Genomic DNA, 19952 nt, shown 5'->3' with positions numbered 1-19952 from the left:
ACTTAGCTCTTTTTTCCAAGAACCAATCCAAATAGAAAAATCTAAAAAAACAACATCAAAAAAGATATCAAATCTGCATTCTGGTGAGAGCTTACACGATTAAGCCCCAAGTTTATAGTGATTATAATAGAAAACAAAACATTAGATTCATCTCCAGGCAGCAGTAGAAAGCAACTTCATTGCAGCTGTCCTCCTGACTCAGAAACCAGCAGGTCACAAACGCTGTTATGGTATCATATCCTCATAGGCAATATATCAAATATGATCATTCCCAGTTCATTTGTGATTTTTAATCACCATATCTATTGCTGGGTAGGAAACTTGATTTCAAATTCTGCCTACGACATGTTGCTATTAATGTGATTGTTCTTAAAAGACTGCCTAGTGACTAACTCTAGCTTAGCTTTTCTCTTTTTTAAATTTTCTTTGGGGTTGGCAGGACTTAAATGTTTAAAAGTGTTTTTTCTTAACTGTGTTTTTCATATGCAAAAGAAAAATTAAAGCCAATTTTGTTTTTTCGTTTTACTTTTTCTTTTTTTAAAAAAAGTTCTATGATTAGAGAACTTGCCTTTCCTCCATGGTTGGAGCTTATTGGTCATTTTTTTTTCCATCAGTGCTAAGCTGTTTTGTTCATTCTTTTGACAAATATTTAATTAGTACCTACTGTGTGCGAGATACTGTACAAATTATGCTGTACCTTAATTCTAAAGCTAAGGGCAGTTTAGTGTGTCTCTTGTTCTTGCTCTCTTCTCTTTCTCACTGTCTAGTGAAGGAAACAAATCATCCTGCTCTTTTTGCCATTACACTATAAATGTCTGTTTTTAATTGTATAACTAATGGAGTGCCGTAAGTAAGTGAATTTCTTTTTAAAGCTGTATTTGACTTTGCAATACATGTCATATGTTGATATTTTACATTACAATTTGCAAAGAGATATATGGAAACTTAAAAAAGAAAGCCCTTCCAACCAATTAAATTTGGTTATCGTTGAATAGACTACCCTTATAGGAAGCAAGCTCCCTTCCTGGAGGGCACTATTTAAGCAGAGTTCGAATGCCTATTATTTCAGGGATATTGTGAAAGTGTTTTTTTTTTCTGTTTTAAATAGTATTACAATAATTTTCTGTTACTAAGGGAGGTGGCTCAGACACATACTGGGTGTAAAGCTGAGGAACCAGTCAGTTAGAGTTATTCTGGATAACCTAGACTAGATAACCTCATCACTAAAACTGAATATTGAATGTATATATGCTCTATACATTACTGAGTATAGTGATGATCAGATATATATTTAGGAAAACTTCTTTACTTGTGTTACAGAAAATAGAAATTATTGATGATGAAGAAAGTGACATGATAAGTAATTCTGAAGTAGAACAAGTGAATTCTCTCTTGGATTATAAGGTAAAAGTATTTTCAGATTCTGAATTTTTTAAGAGAATGTATTAAAGGAGGCAGACTTTTACAGTACCTCCATACCGGTTTATTTCACTTCTATTTGATAAATTAAGTATATTGGGACTCTGCATTGACTCTCTCAGGCACTTGGATATCAGTCAGAGTGCTGGACATTTTAATTAATGCTGGCTGGTTTAGTGGTTATGGTTTTAAGCACAGTTTGCTGAACAGGAGTAATTATTGATGGTGTATGGCAAGATAAGGCATAGTGGTGGTTAATGTGAAATGTATGACAATGGCTTTTTAAAGTCCATGTTCATTTTTAAATGATGGTAAAGGGGGTATTTTCTCCAGTGTCCCTTGCTAATTTTATCTTGAATTTCAATTTCTGAAGACATTTTTTGAATATAAGAATATACCTGTTTTAGAAGTTTAAAAACAATTCCCAAAGCAAATACTGAATGAATATTAAAAGAAATTACCTTTTCTTAATGTCATTTGTTACTGAACTGAAAGACTTACTTTGACAGTGTGCCATACATAATTTTGTTTTTATTAAATTTTGACATAAACTATCAGTCTAATATGTCAATATGTTTTCTGCATAGAGGTGTAATTGTTTTCCCTTTGTTAATCAATATCCTGTCTTACTAGGTAATTTGGGGCCTTCTGAAATTTGGCAACAGATTCATCCATTTCATGTACAAAAGCTATTTTCTTAAATATCATACATCTTCAAAGCAGAGACTAGTAATCTTAAGATATTAACAATAAATAACATTTAATCAGAAAAGACAACAGCTGTCATTTTCTCAAAAATATTTTCAGTTTTACTATAATTGAAAGTTATGTCATTCAACAGATTCTGTTTTCCAAATGTTCATAACATGTCAGACTTTAAAATATTGAACATTGTAAACACAGAAGGAAATTAGTTTTTGAAATTTATTTGCTAAGTGGTCAAAGAGCACAATATAATCCTATATTTAAACTGTATTTTCAGCTAATAAAATTATAAAGTTGTTGGTTCTGAGGTACAGGAGATCCTTGTAATCACTCCCACATGGTCATACAATATTTCTAAATGCCCAGTTCAGAATTAAAATGGCTCTGCAAGCCACCACTTGGCACAGTCTATGGAAACTACAAACGAGAGGACTGGATTGCACAGCTGTTAAGTGTGCTCCACTTAGTACACGCAAACAGTTCAGATAAGGCTGGAACCAGAACTCAGAGGATTCTTTCTAGTACATTTCCACTCTGGGGCACGAGCCCACTTGAGAAGGTTTCAAGCTGAAGACCTGGACAGGCCAGAGTATCCAGCCCAGAAATTTGAATTATCATTTTAATTGACTTCTAAAGGACATTTAATGATCCAGTATTTTCTTTTTTTTTTAACATCTTTATTGGTGTACAATTGCTTTACAAGGGTGTGTGAGTTTCTGCTTTATAACAAAGTGAATCAGTTATACATATACATATGTTCCCATAACTCTTCCCTCTTGCATCTCCCTCCCTCCCACCCTCCCTATCCCACCCCTCCAGGGGGTCACAAAGCACCGAGCTGATCTCCCTGTGCTATGCAGCTGCTTCCCACTAGCTATCTAACTTACGTTTGGTAGTGTATATATGTCCATGCCTCTCTCTTGCTTTGTCACAGCTCACCCTTCGCCCTCGCCATACCCTCAAGTCTGTTATCTAGTAGGTTTGTGTCTTTATTCCTGTCATACCCCTAGGTTCTTCATGACATTTTTTTCTTAAATTCCATATATATGTGTTAGCATACGGTATTTGTCTCTCTTTCTGACTTACTTCACTCTGTACGACAGACTCTAGGTCTATCCACCTCATTACAAATAGCTCAATTTCGTTTCTATTTATGGCTGAGTAACATTCCATTGTATATATGGGCCACATCTTCTTTATCCATTCATCCGATGATGGGCACTTAGGCTGTTTCCATCTCTGGGCTATTGTAAATAGAGCTGCAATGAACATTTTAGTACATGACTCTTTCTGAATTATGGTTTTCTCAGGGTATATGTCCAGTAGTGGGATTGCTGGGTCACATGGTTGTTCTATTTGTAGTTTTTTAAGGAACCTCCATACTGTTCTCCATAGTGGCTGTACCAATTCACATTCCCACCAGCAGTGCAAGAGTGTTCCCTTTTCTCCACACCCTCCTCAGCATTTATAGTCTCTAGATTTTTTGAAGATGGCCATTCTGACTGGTGTGAGATGATATCTCATTGTAGTTTTGATTGGCATTTCTCTAATGATTAATGATGTTGAGCATTCTTTCATGTGCTTGTTGGCAGTCTGTATATTTTCTTTGGAGAAATGTCTATTTAGGTCTTCTGCCCATTTTTGGATTGGGTTGTTTCTTTTTTTTGTTATTGAGCTGCATGAGCTGCTTGTAAATATTGGAAATTAATCCCTTGTCAGTTGCTTCATTTGCAAATATTTTCTCCCATTCTGAGGGTTGTCTTTTGGTCTTGTTTATGGTTCCCTTTGTTGTGCAAAAGCTCTGAAGTTTCATTAGGTCCCATTTGTTTATTTTTGTTTTTATTTCCATTTCTCTAGGGTGTGGGTCAAAAGGACCTTGCTGTGATTTATGTCATACAGTGTTCTGCCTATGACTTCCTCTAAGAGTTTGATAGTTTCTGGCCTTACATTTAGGTCTTTAATCCATTTTGAGCTTCTTTTTGTGTATGGTGTTAGGGAGTGATCTAATCTCATACTTTTACATGTACCTGTCCAGTTTTCCCAGCACCACTTATTGAAGAGGCTGTCCTTTCTCTACGGTACCTTCCTGCATCCATTATCAAAGATATGGTGACCATATGTGCGTGGGTTTATCTCTGGGCTTTCTATCCTGTTCCATTGATCTATCTTTCTGTTTTTGTGCCAGTAACATACTGTCTTGATTACTGTAGCTTTGTAGTATAGTCTGAAGTCAGGGAGCCTGATTCCTCCAGTTCCTTTTTTCGTTCTCAAGATTGCTTTGGCTATTCGGGGTCTTTTGTGTTTCCATACAAATTGTGAACTTTTTGTTCTAGTTCTGTGAAAAATGCCAGTGGTAGTTTGATAGGGATTGCATTGAATCTGTTGATTGCTTTGGGTAGTAGAGTCATTTTCACAATGTTGATTCTTCCAATCCAAGAACATGGTATATCTCTCCATCTATTTGTATCATTTTTAATTTTTTTCATCAGTGTCTTATAATTTTCTGCATACAGGTGTTTTGTCTCCTTAGGTAGGTTTATTCCTAGATATTTTATTCTTTTTGTTGCAGTGGTAAATGGGAGTGTTTTCTTGATTTCACTTTCAGATTTTTCGTCATTACTGCATAGGAATGCCACAGATTTCTGTGCATTAATTTTGTATCCTGCAACTTTACCGAATTCATTGATCAGCTCTAGTAGTTTTCTGGTAGCATTTTTAGCATTCTCTATGTATAGTATCAGGTCATCTGCAAACAGTGACAGTTTTACTTCTTCTTTTCCGATTTGGATTATTTTATTTCCTTTTCTTCTCTGATTGCTGTGGCTACAACTTCCAAATCTATGTTGAATAAGAGTGGTGAGAGTGGGTAACCTTATCTTGTTCCTGATCTTAGTGGAAATGCTTTCAGTTTTTCACCATTGAGGATGATGTTGGCTGTGGGTTTGTCATATATGGCCTTTATTATGTTGAGGAAAGTTCCCTCTATGCCTACATTCTGCACGGTTTTTATCATAAATGCGTGTTGAATTTTGTTGAAAGTTTTCTCCGCATCTATTGAGATGATCATATGTTTTTTCTCCTTCAATTTGTTAATATGGTTTATCACATTGATTAATTTGTGTATATTTAAGAATCCTTGTATTCCTGGAATAAACCTCACTTGATTATGTTGGATGATCCCTTTAATGTGCTGTTGGATTCTGTTTGCTAGTGTTTTGTTGAGGATTTTTGCATCTATGTTCATCAGTGATATTTGCCTATAGTTTTCTTTTATGTGACATCTTTTTCTGGTTTTGGTATCAAGGTAATAGTGGCCTCGTAGAATGAATTTGGGAGTGTTCCTCCCTCTGCTATATTTTGGAAGAGTTTGAGAAGGATAGGTGTTAGCTCTTCTCTAAATGTTTGATTGAATTTGCCTGTGAAGCCACCTGGTCCTGGGCTTTTGTTTTTTGGAAGATTTTTCATCACAGTTTCAATTTCACTGCTTGTGATTGGCCTGTTTATATTTTCTATTTCTTCCTGATTCAGTCTTGGCAGGTTGTGCATTTCTAAGAATTTGTCCACTTCTTCCAGGTTGTCCATTTTATTGGCATAGACTTGCTTGCAGTAATCTCTCATGATCTTTTCTATTTCTGCAGTGCCAGTTGTTACTTCTCATTTTCCATTTCTAATTCTATTGATTTGAGTCTTCTCCCTTTTTTTCTTAATGAGTGTGGCTAATGGTTTATCTATTTTGTTTGTCTCCTCAAAGAACCAGCTTTTAGTTTTATTGATCTTTGCTATTGTTTCCTTCATTTCTTTTTCATTTATTTCTGATCTGATTTTTATGATTTATTTCCCTCTGCTAAATTTGGGGGTTTTTCTTTGTTTTTCTTTCTCTAATTGCTTTACATGCAATATTACATTGTTTATTCGAGATGTTTCCTGTTTCTTAAGGTGGGCTTGTATTGCTATAAATTTCCCTCTTAGAACTGCTTTTGCTGCATCCCATAGGCTTTGGGTCATCATGTCTCCATTGTCATTTGTATCCAGGTATTTTATGATTTCCTCTTTGATTTCTTCAGTTATCACTTCGTTATTAAGTAGTGTATTGTTTACCTTCCATGTGTTTGTATTTTTTACAGATCTTTTCCTGTAATTGATATCTAGTCTCATAGCGTTGTGATTGGAAAACATACTTGAAACAATTTCAATTTTCTTAAATTTACCAAGGCTTGATTTATGACCAAAGATATGATCTATCCTGGAGAATGTTCCATGTGCACTTGAGAAAAATGTGTATTCTGTTGTTTTTGGATAGAATGTCCTGTAAATATCAATTAAGTCCATCTTGTTTAATGTATCATTTAAAGCGTGTGTTTCCCTATTTATTTTCATTTTGGATGATCTGTCCATTGGTGAAAGTGGGGTGTTAAAGTCCCCTACTATGAATGTGTTACTGTCGATTTCCCCTTTTATGGCTGTTAGTATTTGCCCTATGTTTTGAGGTGCTCCTATGTTGGGTGCATAAATATTTACAATTGTTATATCTTCTTCTTGGATCAATCCCTTGATCATTATGTAGTGTCCTTCTTTGTCTCTTGTAATAGTCTTTATTTTAAAGTCTATTTTGTCTGATATGAGAATTGCTACTCCAGCTTTCTCTTCGTTTCCATTTGCATGGAATATCTTTTTCCATCCCCTCACTTTCAGTCTGTATGTGTCTCAAGGTCTGAAGTGGGTCTCTTGTAGACAGCATATATATGGCTCTTGTTTTTGTATTCATTCAGCCAATCTGTGTCTTTTTGTGGGAGCATTTAGTCCATTTACATTTAAGGTAATTATCGATATGTATGTTCCTGTTCCCATTTTCTAAATTGTTTTGGGTTTGTTACTGTAGGTCTTTTCCTTCTCTTGTGTTTCTTGCCTAGAGTAGTTTCTTCAGCATTTGTTGTAAAGCTGGTTTGGTGGTGCTGAACTCTCTCAGCTTTTGCTTGTCTGTAAAAGTTTTAATTTCTCCATCAAATCTGAATGAGATCCTTGCTGGGTAGAGTAATCTTGGTTGCAGGTTTTTCTCCTTCATCACTTTAAATATGTCCTGCCACTCCCTTCTGGCTTGCAGAGTTTCTGCTGAAAGATCAGCTGTTAACCTTATGGGGATTCCCTTGTGTGTTATTTGTTGTTTTTCCCTTGCTGCTTTTAATATGCTTTCTTTGTATTTAATTTTTGATAGTTTGATTAATATGTGTCTTGGCATATTTCTCCTTGGATTTATCCTGTATGGGACTCTGTGCTTCCTGGGCTTGATTATCTATTTCTTTCCCCATATTAGGGAAATTTTTAACTATAATCTCTTCAAATATTTTCTCAGTCCCTTTCTTTTTCTCTTCTTCTTCTGGAACCCCTATAATTCGAATGTTGGAGCGTTTAATGTTGTCCCAGAGGTCTCTGATACTTCCTCAGTTCTTTTCATTCTTTTTTCTTTCTTCTGCTCTGCAGTAGTTATTTCCACTATTTTATCTTCCGGGTCACTTATCCATTCTTCTGCCTCAGTTATTCTGCTACTGATCCCATCTAGAGTATTTTTCATTTCATTTATTGTGTTGTTCATCATTGTTTGTTTCATCTTTAGTATTTCTAGGTCCTTGTTAAAAGTATCTTGCATTTGTCTATTCTATTTTCAAGATTTTGGATCATCTTTACTATCATTATTTTGAATTCTCTTTCAGGTAGACTGCCTATTTCCTCTTCATGTGTTAGGTCTGGTGGGTTTTTATCTTCCTCCTTCATATGCGGTGTGTTTTTCTGTCTTCTCATTTTGCTTATCTTACTGTGTTTGGGGTCTCCTATTTGCAGGCTGCAGGTTCATAGTTCCCATTGTTTTTGATGTCTGTCCCCAGTGGCTAAGGTTGGTTCAGTGGGTTGTGTAGGCTTTCTGGTGGAGGGGACTAGTGCCTGTGTTCTGGTGGATGGGGCTGGATCTTGTCTTTCTGGTGGGCATGTCCACATCTGGTGGTGTGTTTTGAGGTGTCTGTGGATTTATTATGATTTTAGGTAGACTCTCTGCTAATGGCTGGGGTAGTGTTCCTGTTTTGCTAATTGTTTGGCATAGGGTGTCCAGCACTGTAGTTTGCTGCTTGTTGAGTGAAGCTGGGTGGTGGCATTGAGATGGAGATCTCTGGGAGATTTTTGCCGTTTGATATTATGTGGAGCTGGGAGGTCACTTGTTGTCCAGTGTCCTCAAGTTGGCTCTCCCACCTCAGAGGCACATCACTGACTCCTGGCTGCAGCACCAAAAGCCTTTCATCCACATGGCTCAGGAAAAGGGAGGAAAAGTAGAGAGAAAGAATTAGTAGAATTATAAGAAAGAAAGAAAGAAAGAAAGAAAGGTGGGAAGGCAGGAAGGAAGGAAGAAAGAAATAAAGAAGGAATGAAAGAAAGAAAGGAGGGAAGGAGGGAGGGAGGAACAGTTGGAGGAAGGAAGGAAGGAAGGAAGGAGGGAAGGAAGGAAAAAAGAAAGAAAGAAAGATGATAAAATAAAATAAAGTGAAATATAATAAAGTTATTAAATTAAAAAATAATTATTAAGAAAAATAATTTAAAAAAAAACAAAAAATGGATGGATAGAACCTTAGGACAAATGGTGGAAGCAAAGCTATACAGACAAAATCTCATACAGAACTTACACATACACACTCACAGAAAGAGGAAAAGGGGAAAAAATCATAAATCTTGCTCTCAAAGTCCACCTCCTCAATTTGGGATGATTCGTTGTCTAAAGGAGGGAAGGAAGGAAGGAAGGAAGGAAAGAAAGAAAGAAAGAAAGAAAGAAAGAAAGAAAGAAAGAAAGAAAGGAAGGAAGGAAGGAAGAAAGAAGGAAGATAAGTAAAATAAAATAAAGTTATTAACATTAAAATTAATTATTAAGAAAAAAATTAAAAAAACAATGGACGCATAGAACCCTAGGACAAATGGTGGAAGCAAAGCTATACAGAAAAAATCTCACAGAGTAGCATACACATACACACTCACTAAAAGAGGAAAAGGGGAAAAAAATCATAAATCTTGCTCTCAAAGTCCACCTCCTCAATTTGGGATGATTCATTGTCTAAAGGAGGGAAGGAAGAAAGAAAGAAAGAAAGAAAGAAAGAAGGAAAGAAAGAAAGAAGGAAAGAAAGAAAGAAAGAAAGATAGAAGGTAAGTAAAATAAAATAAAGTTATTAAAATTAAATATTAAGAAAAAAATTAAAAAAAAAACAAAAGAAAAACGGACAGATAGAACCCTAGGACAAATGGTGGAAGCAAAGCTATACAGACAAAATCTCACACAGAAGCGTACACATGCACAAAAGGAGGAAAAGGGGAAAAAATCATAAACCTTGCTCTCAAAGTCCACCTCCTCAGTTTGGAATGATTTGTTGTCTATTCATGTATTCCACAGATGCAGGGTACATCAAGTTGATTGTGGAGCTTTAATTGGCTGCTTCTGAGGCTGCTGGGAAGAGATTTCCCTTTCTCTTCTTTGTTCTCACAGCTCCCAGGGCCTCAGCTTTGGATTTGGCCCCGCCTCTAAGTGTAGGTCGCCGGAGGGCGACTGTTTTTTGCTCAGACAGGATGGGGTTCAAGGAGCCGCTGATTCGGGGGCTCTGGCTCACTCAAGCCGGGGGGGAGGGAGGGGCACGGAGTGCGGGGCGAGCCTGCGGCGCCAGAGGCCGGCATGACAATGCACCAGCCTGAGGCGCGCCGTTCATTCTCCCGGGGAAGTTGTCCCTGGATCCCGGCAACCTGGCAGCTGTGGGCTGCACAGGCTCCCCAGAAGGGAGGTGTGGATAGTGACCTGTGCTCGCACCCAGGCTTCTTGGTGGCAGCAGCAGCAGCCTTAGCTGTCTCTGGGGTCTGCGCTTTTAGCCGCAGCTCGTGCCCGTCTCTGGAGCTCCTTTAAACATCGCTCTTAATCCCCTCTCCTTGCGCACCAAGAAACAAAGAGGGAAGAAAAAGTCTCTTGCCTCTTCCACAGCTCCAGACCTTTTCCCGGACTCCCTCCCGGCTAGCCGTGGTGCACTAACCCCTTCAGGCTGTGTTCACGCCGCCAACCCCAGTCCTCTCCCTGCCCTCCGATCAAAGCCCGAGCCTCATCTCGCAGCCCCGCCCACCCCGGCTGGTGAGCAGACAAGTCTGTCGAGCTGGTGAGTGCCGGTCAGCACCAATCCTCTGCGTGGATCTCACCGCTTTGCCCTCCGCACGCCTGTTGCTGCGCTCTCCTCCGCGGCTCTGAAGCTCCCCGCCTCTGGCACCCACAATCTCTGCCCGCGAAGGGGCTTCCTAGTGTGGGGAAACATTTCCTCCTTCACAGCTCCCTCCCACTGGTGCAGGTCCCATCCCTATACTTTTGTCTCTGTTTTTTCTTTGTTTCTTTTGCCCTACCCAGGTACGTGGGGAGTTTCTTGCCTTTTGGGAGGTCTAAGGTCTTCTGCCAGCGTTCAGTAGGTGTTCTGTAGGAGTTGTTCCACGTGTAGATGTATTTCTGATGTATCTGTGGGGAGGAAGGTGATCTCCGCGTCTTACTCTTCCGCCATCTTCCCCTCGTCCCAGTGTTTTCCATTTTGGTAAATTCTGCGGGAACAAGGGGTCTTTCGCTACCTTATTAAGGATATCTTTTATAAAACATCACCATCCTACATGACCTTTTTTTTTTTTTACATCTTTATTGGAGTATAATTTCTTTACAATGTTGTGTTAGTTTCTGCTTTATAACAAAGTGAATCAGTTATACATATGCATATGTTCCCATAACTCTTCCCTCTTGCGTCTCCCTCCCTCCCACCTTCCCTATCCCACCCCTCTAGGTGGTCACAAAGCACTGAGCTGATCTCCCTTAGCTATGCAGCTACTTCCCACTAGCTATCTATTTTACATTTGGTAGTGTATATGTGTCCATGCCACTCTCTCACTTTGTCACAGCTTACCCTTCCCCCTCCCCATATCCTCACGTCCATTCTCTAGTACGTCTGTATCTTTATTCCTGTCTTACCCCTAGGTTCTTCATGACATTTTTTTTCTTACATTCCGTATATATGTGTTAGCATACGGTATTTGTTTTTCTCTTTCTGACTTACTTCACTCTGTATGACAGACTCTAGGTCCATCCACCTCATTACAAATAGCTCAATTTCGTTTCTTTTTATGGTTGAGTAATATTTAACTCTCAAAAATTAGCACGTATATAGAAAATATGTCTCTTTATAATCATTATTTGAGATATTTCGGTTCACTTCATCAGTGAATTTTGTTACCTTAATTCTGAAGTACCTGTAAGTGAAACCTCATATAGCAGTTCTCAATGCTGATTTCAGTAAGTTGATTTAAAATAGCCTTACCAGGGACTTCCCTGGTGGTCCAGTGGTTGAGACTGCACTCCCAGTGCAGGGGGACACAGGTTCGATCCCTGGCCAGGGAACTAAGATCCTGCATGCTGTGTAGTGCAGCCAGAAAAATAAATAAATAAAATAGACTTACCAGTTTGGAAATGTAATCTTCATTGAGAGAACATTCTTTTATTCTATTTGCATACACATGCTAGTGTTCTTTGTTTTGGGATCAAAATCACCTTGCTGGTTTCTTGAATATATTCATCATAAGCTTCTTGTAGATACTTATCTTATTCATGTTTATGTTACCTGGTCTAGTGCCTAGGACATAGGTGTCCTGTAAGTAGTTCCTGAGTGAGTGAATAAATTAATTTATCCTTGGAAATACTTTTAATATTATTATGCAAGTGCTCAATTATATAAAATCAATTAAGATCTGCAGCTGTATTATTATAACTTACTTCCCCCCACACTAAATTGAACAATGTCTCGTTGTTCTTGGGATTCACTGTAGCAAAATGAAAGAATGTTTTTTATGTGTGTTTGGTAATTACTACTATGCAAACATCACTATTCAGTGTGGGCATAGTGGAGTTTCTGACTGAGATATTTGCTAGAAATCCATATTGCTAGGAGTTCTAACTAACCCCAAATGTTTATAACACAAGTTGATGAACTGAGTTTCTGAGGCATGAGTAGCTATATCATAAAATAACACCTCATGTTTGGCATCCATCAATAGCCTGCTCAGAGATCAAAGCCCCGGTTCTCATGAAGCCTTGAGTGCTCCCTACAGTTATCTTGGAGAATTGACAAAGTTTAGTGGGAATGTAGGGAAGATTTTAAAAAGAAAAATGAGCTAGGTCTTTTTTCGTGAAATGCAGTGACTGATGTTATCTTACTAGTTCTTCTCGCAAACCATTTGCTTAGGAAAATCTCGAAAGTACATATAAATTACTGCCTGTAATCTAGGAAGTGTTTAATAGGCTTGCAAAAAGCAGCTCCAAGAAGAAAATGTCTGAAATATTAAATTATCTTAAAGCTGTTTATGTTTTAAAAACATTGCATAAATACTGAGGAGGAGGAATATTTGCATGAGAAGAGATCTGCATACCAAAAGATGCTTCCTGACTTTTGCAAATGTGAATTACTGTTTTTAAAATGTTTTCTAATGGACTGTGAGTGTAGCTCTAGGGGACTGCACTTTCAAAGGACACTATGATAATGATGATAGATATCTCCTGTATTCAAAAAGACTTCCTGGTCAGCACTTTACTAATACTGCTGTTCTGACAATGAATACTAAAAATACAAAAAGTTTAGAATTAGTCAAGTGTATTACAGCAGGAGCACATGGAATTTTATTATAATGCTTGCTTATAACTTAGATTACTGTAGAGTGCCTTTGAACAAGGAATTTAGCTTGAATCATCATTTGCAGATCATTCACTTGATATTAAATGGTCTGAAAAGGAAGCAGTTTTATTAGGTAAAATAAGTTCTAAACTGAGCTGATAAAATAATTGATGCAGTAAACATATTCATAGATAGAATATGATTAATACAACTGTATCCTCTCAATTGAAACAAGAATTCCCATAGAATTAACTAATTTTATGCAGCTTTTTGAGCAAATGCTGTTAAAGGTCCTGCTATGCTCTTTGAGACAGATTCTCTTGTTGCAGAGAATACGTACAGCTTATTTTCAAGTTTTTGGCAAGAGGGCTGGGTAACAAATTTTTTAATCAGTTTTTTTGATATGTAAGTTACATACAATAAAATTCACCTTTTCATACATTTAGTTTTGACAATTGGACACAGTTGTGTAACCATGAACACAATTTGTTATTCACCTGCTGATGAACACTTGTGTTTCTTCTAGTTTGGGGTTATTATGAATAAAGCTGCTATGAATATTCATGTCTGTCTTTTTGTGGACATGTGTTTTTACTTCCCTTGGGTAAATACTTAAGAGTAGGATTGCTGAGTCAGATGGTAAAAAAGGGTATGTTTAATTTTATAAAAAACTGCCAAAACATTTTCCAAAGTTGCTGTACTGCTTTACACTCCCACCAGCAAAGTATGAGACTTCTAATTGCTCCACATTCTCATCAACACTTGCTATTGTCAGTCTCTTTAACATTAGCCATTGTAGTATGTTGGTGGTAGTATCTCTTTGGGATTTTAATTTGCATTTCCTTAATGATAAACAATATTAAGCATTTTCACATATTTATTGGCCATTCACATTTCTTCTTTGATAAAGTGTATGTTCAGATATTTTGCCTGCTTTTTATTCTGTTGCTGGTCCTATATTTGTGCTGCAAGAGCTCTTTATGTATTCTGAATGTAAGTCCTTTATCAGATATGTGATTTACAAATTTTTTCTCCTAATATGTACCATGTATTTTTATTTTCTTAAGTGTTTTTTGAAAAGCAAAGGCTGTGTTTTTTGTTTTTCTTTTTATGAAATCCTTCTTTTAAATTTCATGCTTTTTGTGTCCTATTGAAAAATCTTTGCCTAACCCAAGGACATAAAGATATTTTTCCTCTGTTTTCCTCTAGAAGTTTTATAGTTTTAGGTTCTACATTTAGGCCTACGATCCATTTCTTATTAAATTTTGTATATGGTGTGAGGTAAGGGTTAATAATCATTTTTGGAGCGGGTATGGATTTACAATTGTTCAGCCACTGTTTTTTGAAAGAGTGTACTTTCTTTGTCCATTGAATTACCTCAGCATCTTCATCAAAAATCAACCAAATATGTATATGTACATATATATATGTATTATATATGTATAAAGTAATATATAATAAATATTTCTGGACTCTCTGTTCTGTCCATTGATCTATATGTCCACCCTTTTGACAATACCACACTTTCTTGACTATTGTAGCTTAAATAGTAAATCTATTCAGAGCAATTTCATGGCCATTATCTTATTTGAGCCTTATAACCCTCAAGCTAGAATTCCCAAAGACTGCTAGTATTATATCCATTTTATTGATGAGTAAATAGAATCACAGGTTAATTGGTCTGCCCAAGTTTACACAATTATCAGTAGACCTGACACTAAAATCCTCCCAAAACCTAGTCTATTGTTCTTTTCCTACACAACTAGGAAAAATAGTGGAGACTGGGTTTCAAATCAGTGGTAAATTTGGAGATATTTTCTAAATAACAAACTCTTACATAAAGGTGGGGACCTCAGAAAACTACTTAAGACAGTCTTATTAAAATTTTGAGTCCTTTCTTGGTACAAAATAATAACCTCAGTATTTGGCTTTGTGAATAGTACATTCAGCATTACTACATCTGCTATCACTCTTTACTTGGGGTTAATTGAGCTCTATTATTAATCCTAATCCAAATGCTAATTAGGTTTAATGTAGGAGGAGTCTTTCCAAGAAGGGAACTGTTTCTTGATTTTTCTCTTACTGGAATTTATTTGATTGGATTTTTGACCTTGCAGATTATTTTCTGTTGGTGATTTGCTTAAAAGGCAGCCTTTGAGTAAAAGGATAATTTACTTCTGTGCTTTATATTCCTTTATGGTAAAATGTTATCTTCTTTATTGTCCCTCTAAGTTGATTGCTTTTTAAAAATTTTATTGTACATGAAACATGTACAGTCCTAGGTTTGCATAGAGTAATTGTATTATTCGATGTTTTCTCCTTCAGAATGAAGAAGTCAGATTCATTGAAAATGAACTAGAGATTCAAAAGCAAAAATATTTTAAACTTCAGACGTTTGTAAGAAGCTTGATACTAGCTATAAAAGCTGATGATAAGGAACAACAGCAGGTAAGTGACAGAAGAGAATAGTAAGCTGTAATGTATCATGTTGAAAAGTAGCATGTCACACTTGGGTTCTACATATTTTTTTGTTTTTATACCTCATTCCTACTTGGCATCAAGGAAGAATTTGTTACTTTGTGACTTTTTTTAAAGCACAGTTTGATTGGGAAAAAATACTCAGATTTTGTGTGCTACTTTAGTGGAAAATCAAAATAACTGATTAACATACTTTGTTAATTCCAAGCCACCACTAAGTAGGGAAAACATTTAAAATATTTTTTACATAATTATTGACTGTATTCCCCATCTTGTTCATATTATTTCATTTAATTAGTTTTAAAGAAATTCTCAAAATGTTTGTAGAGATTGGGCTACACTAACTGGAGAGACACATATTTGGGGACCTTTCGTGAATGAAAGAAGTGAGGCATTTGCCTCTCTTCTGGATTTCAGTTACATTCCAGCCCCTACTAGAGTTCACAAGTGTTTGAATACCTTTTATTTCATGATATGTTGCTCATCACTAAAAAAACCTGAGATTACTTTGTGAAATTCTTTGTGACCACAGTGCAACATTCACTTTTCCCAATTTAACGATAGTGTTTGATTCCTCTACCCCAGCCGTCCCCAACCATTTTGGCACCAGGGATTGGTTTCACGGAAGACAATTTTTCCATGGAACAGGTGGTTGTGGGGGAGATGATTCAGGTGGTAATGCAAGCGAGGGGGAGCGATGGTGAGATGAGCGGCAGATGAAGCTTCCCTCTCGCACCCGCTGCTCACCTCCTGCTGTGTGGTCCGGTTCCTAACATGTCGAGGACCGGTACCAGTCTGCAGCCTAGGGGTTGGGGACCCCTGCTCTACCCCAAAGATGAAATGCAACATCTTTTGTTTGTCGCTGTGGATTTTTGTTTACAAATTCCTCCCAAAACACATTTTCTGTCTCATTTCTTCAGTTAAAATTTGTGAAATAATTTATTAATCTTGCTAAAAAGGAATATAGAATTATGTTAAATGTTCCATTTAATACTAAAAGATACTAAATTTGCCTCTGAGTCGTATACTACCATGTTGATTCTTTATCAGAGAAATCCAGTGTAAGTAGTATGTCACACAGTCTCAGAGTTTTTTATTCAGCCGGAGTACAAACATTTATCCCTTATATTCAAGCAAGACTGCATGTATGCAGCCTAACCGAGTTATCTCTAGGGAAAAAGATTAGTGTTTTAGCTTCCAACAATTCTCCTTTTTTTATAAGAAAAAAGTCGTTATATATTTCACCAAAGTACTGAACCACAAAATTTAAACTAGAAAAGAATTTACTCATGAGGCTTAAACCAGCATGTACATTATGTGTCCAGTTTCATGAATTGTGCTCCCCCCATGCTGTACATACACAAACATCCCAAGACAGTAGTTTTCAGTTACCTTTGCCAGCTTTATTTAAGCATTTTGCTTTATTATGTGAGTTATGCATATTCCATGGCATATTGAACATGTATTTGTTTTTTAGAACCAAAACTACAGATTTGTAAACAAATAAGGTGGTAGTGTTTTGTTTTGTTTTTCTGCTTTTTTTTTGCGGTACGCGGGCCTCTCACTGTTGTGGCCTCTCCCGTTGCGGGGCACAGGCTCCGGACGCGCAGGCTCAGCGGCCATGGCTCACGGGCCCAGCCGCTCTGTGGCATGTGGGATCCTCCCGGACCGGGGCACGAACCCGTGTCCCCTGCATCGGCAGGCAGACTCTCAACCACTACGCCACCAGGGAAGCCCTTGTTTTGTTTTTTTTTAACATCTTTATTGGAGTATAATTGCTTTACAGTGGTGTGCTAGTTTCTGCTTTATAACAAAGTGAATCAGCTATACATACACATATATCCCCATATCTCGTCCCTCCTGCATCTCCCTCCCTCCCACCCTCCCTATCCCACCCCTCTAGGTGGTCACAAAGCACCGAGCTGATCTCCCTGTGCTATGCAGCTGCTTCCCACTAGCTATCGGTTTTACATTTGGTAGTGTATATATGTACCTGCCACTTGAACATGGTCCCAAAGGAACTGTAAATTTTAATTAAATAAATGTTAAAAAGAAAAAAAAAATCAGAATTAGGCCCAACTATGGGAGTAACTTGGAGTGTGGTCCTGGTCCCAAAAGTCTTAGAATGGTTTGGAATGGTCAGCTTCTTAGCAGTTGTTTACGTCTCTTGATATCAAGGTGTGGCACACAAACTGCACGTTATTTTCTAATTCTAACCTGGCTTTATTCTTTCCCCAAAACCACTAACAAATAAGAAAAGTACCTATGGTACATTGTATTTTTCTCTTTTTCTTGTACTTTTCCTCTGATAAAAGGCTGATGAATTAAGATATGAATCAAACATTGGCTAGGGGGAAAGAGAGACAGTTATATAAAAATTGTACTGAAGGGCTTCCCTGGTGGCACAGAGGTTGAGAGTCTGCCTGCCGATTCAGGGGACATGGGTTCGTGCCCCGGTCCGGGAAGATCCCACATGCCACGGAGCAGCTGGGCCCGTGAGCCATGGCCGCTGAGCCTACGCGTCCAGAACCTGTGCTCCACAATGGGAGAGGCCACAACAGTGACAGGCCCACGTACCGCAAAAAAAAAAAAAAAAAAAAAAAAATTGTACTGAAAATCATGGCCTATATAATCAGCCCCCAGATAGAAACTACTGATTTTCATAGTTGAGATTGGGTATAATGGATCTCAAAATATGGTCTAAAAATATAGAAGACACCTATAGTAGTCCACAAAAGTTATCCAGGTCATCTCTTAAACTACTAATCTTTATACTATGAAATACTTAGAGGTTTATTTCTGGAAGGAATTAATTTTTATTCTGCCTAATAAAAGAGAACCATATTGTCACTGGTTTCTCATTTAAAAAGCCTGTTTTTCTATTAATCTTGATTTTGGTAAGTTGAGTGAGATGAGTGTTCCACAGAATACTTTGCTCCAATGAAGCAGTCCAGAATTTAAAAATATATGATAATGTCTGACTGAAATATTTGATTATCCAAATAAATTTTTAATCAATAGCCATTTTAAAATAAAAATAATGTTCCCAGAACTGTGCTAAGTCATTAGTTATGGTCTTTCTTCCCTTGGTAATTCACTATGTGATTCTAGCCAGGTCAATTGCCTTTCTTGAACTTCGATTTCTCCACTTTTCAAGGAGGATAAGAATGGTTAACATTATGGAAGTTGGCATTCACACCCTAGGGCCTAGAATAAGTATTATAGAGACTGATGATATATTTGGGAAATGCCTTAATCTCTTAGGAAGAGTGACACTAGGTCAGGCTCTGACTGATGAAGAACCTGAAGTGAAGAGAGCTCATTGTGTTCACTTTGGTCTATGAAAAAGACAGTTCTAGCAACTGACATAATCTGAAGATTTGTTCAGTGTGCCAATGTTGCAATCCAGAAGATACTGAAAAGGAGAATTTTAAAGTGGACTTCATGCATTAGTTGTGCCTTATACTGCCTCAGATATTAAAGTTTTCCTATTTCATACTACACTCATTTTAGTCAACTACATTAGGTGCAATAAGTGCAATGAGAAAGAAATAAAAAGTAGTGCTTCTTTGATTTGAAGGTCTCCCCACTAGAATTTAGAATGTCATTAACTTTGCTCATCTACTTTGACTTTCCAGTACTCTAAGCTATGTTAATTGTAACACTTTGCCCTCTTTAATGGGGCTTCTTCACACTTGCAAAATGAAATAAATCCAGTGATGTATTTCTCATAAACTATGATCAACCAATATCAGCAAAGTCTTTGTTTCACCTAGACTGGGTTAGTGGTAAACAAGTGATCTAGCAGAAAAGGGCTCTGTGTCCTATGACTGCGATCTAGAAACCTTAGAGAGTATGTAGTACCTTTAGGTGACTGCTTTGTAAATAGTACTCTCAGTTTCATCAAGAAGTTCATGGACAATTTAATAGCATAAAATAAATAATAAATTTTTGTTCAGAAGGAGTTAGTCTTTCCTTTTGAAGCCTGACAGAAAGCTCTAATCTTTCCTCTTTGCTCTAAGACAAAAACTGTAGGATTTATAAGCTGTCACTTCTTTTAATAAAGAGAATAGGAGAGTAATGTCTTATTTCAACAGTGGATTTCATGTGTTCTCTAACATGCCCTGTTTTTCTGTTCCGTATTTGGGTAGTGACAAGCTTACATTTGTTCCTGTTCCCTTGATCTTTGTTTACTACTGCACCCAAAGCCCACACTACAAATAACGTTGTCTAAAAATTGCCGAGATATGCTACATTATTTTTGGTATTAGGAGCATCAAATTAATCATTTAATTTGCAATTTCTGATGGTCAAATGGGCATCAGCACTACCAACCAGATAAAACTTGATTAATTATTTATTTCTCTAGTATGAATGCATGTTCTGCAACTCCAGATGAAACAATTACACCATGGCAAAGTTTAGTTCATGGCTCTTGGCTTATCCTAATTACTCCAGCAGAAAAATGAGCAGCCCTCTAGATACATCATTACACAGCCAAATTCACTGGTTCAGCAGTGTCTTGGTGAATTCTTGGCCATCTGTAGATATGGGCATGGCCTAAGAAAAGAAAAAAAATCACTTGGACTTTTAAATTGTTAAAGTTTAATCTAAAGTAGAATAGCTGAAATTTCCCCCTAACTGCTA

At 37.2% G+C, this 19952-nt stretch overlaps 1 protein-coding gene across 12 annotated transcripts in view; it reads left to right on the top strand.

Moving 5' to 3' along the window:
* HDX (highly divergent homeobox) overlaps positions 1-19952 on the top strand; it is a 262642-nt gene that overhangs the window by 238141 nt on the left and 4549 nt on the right. For 11 of the 12 annotated variants that reach the window (XR_013825636.1, XM_079909948.1, XM_079909945.1 and 8 more), the window contains 2 exons: positions 1321-1404; positions 15153-15275. Coding sequence is in view for 11 of the 12 variants with exons in the window: in XM_079909948.1 (XP_079766074.1) it covers positions 1321-1404; positions 15153-15275 (207 nt within the window). In the remaining variant the exon portion in view is untranslated. Of the gene's footprint in view, positions 1-1320; positions 1520-15152; positions 15276-19952 lie in introns of those variants that run through there. The other variant, XM_079909941.1, reaches the window with a different exon arrangement.

Source organism: Stenella coeruleoalba (assembly GCF_951394435.1).
Source record: "Stenella coeruleoalba genome assembly, chromosome: X".
In the NCBI taxonomy this organism is placed as follows: domain Eukaryota; kingdom Metazoa; phylum Chordata; class Mammalia; order Artiodactyla; family Delphinidae; genus Stenella; species Stenella coeruleoalba.
This window is presented reverse-complemented; position numbering and strand designations above follow the sequence as displayed.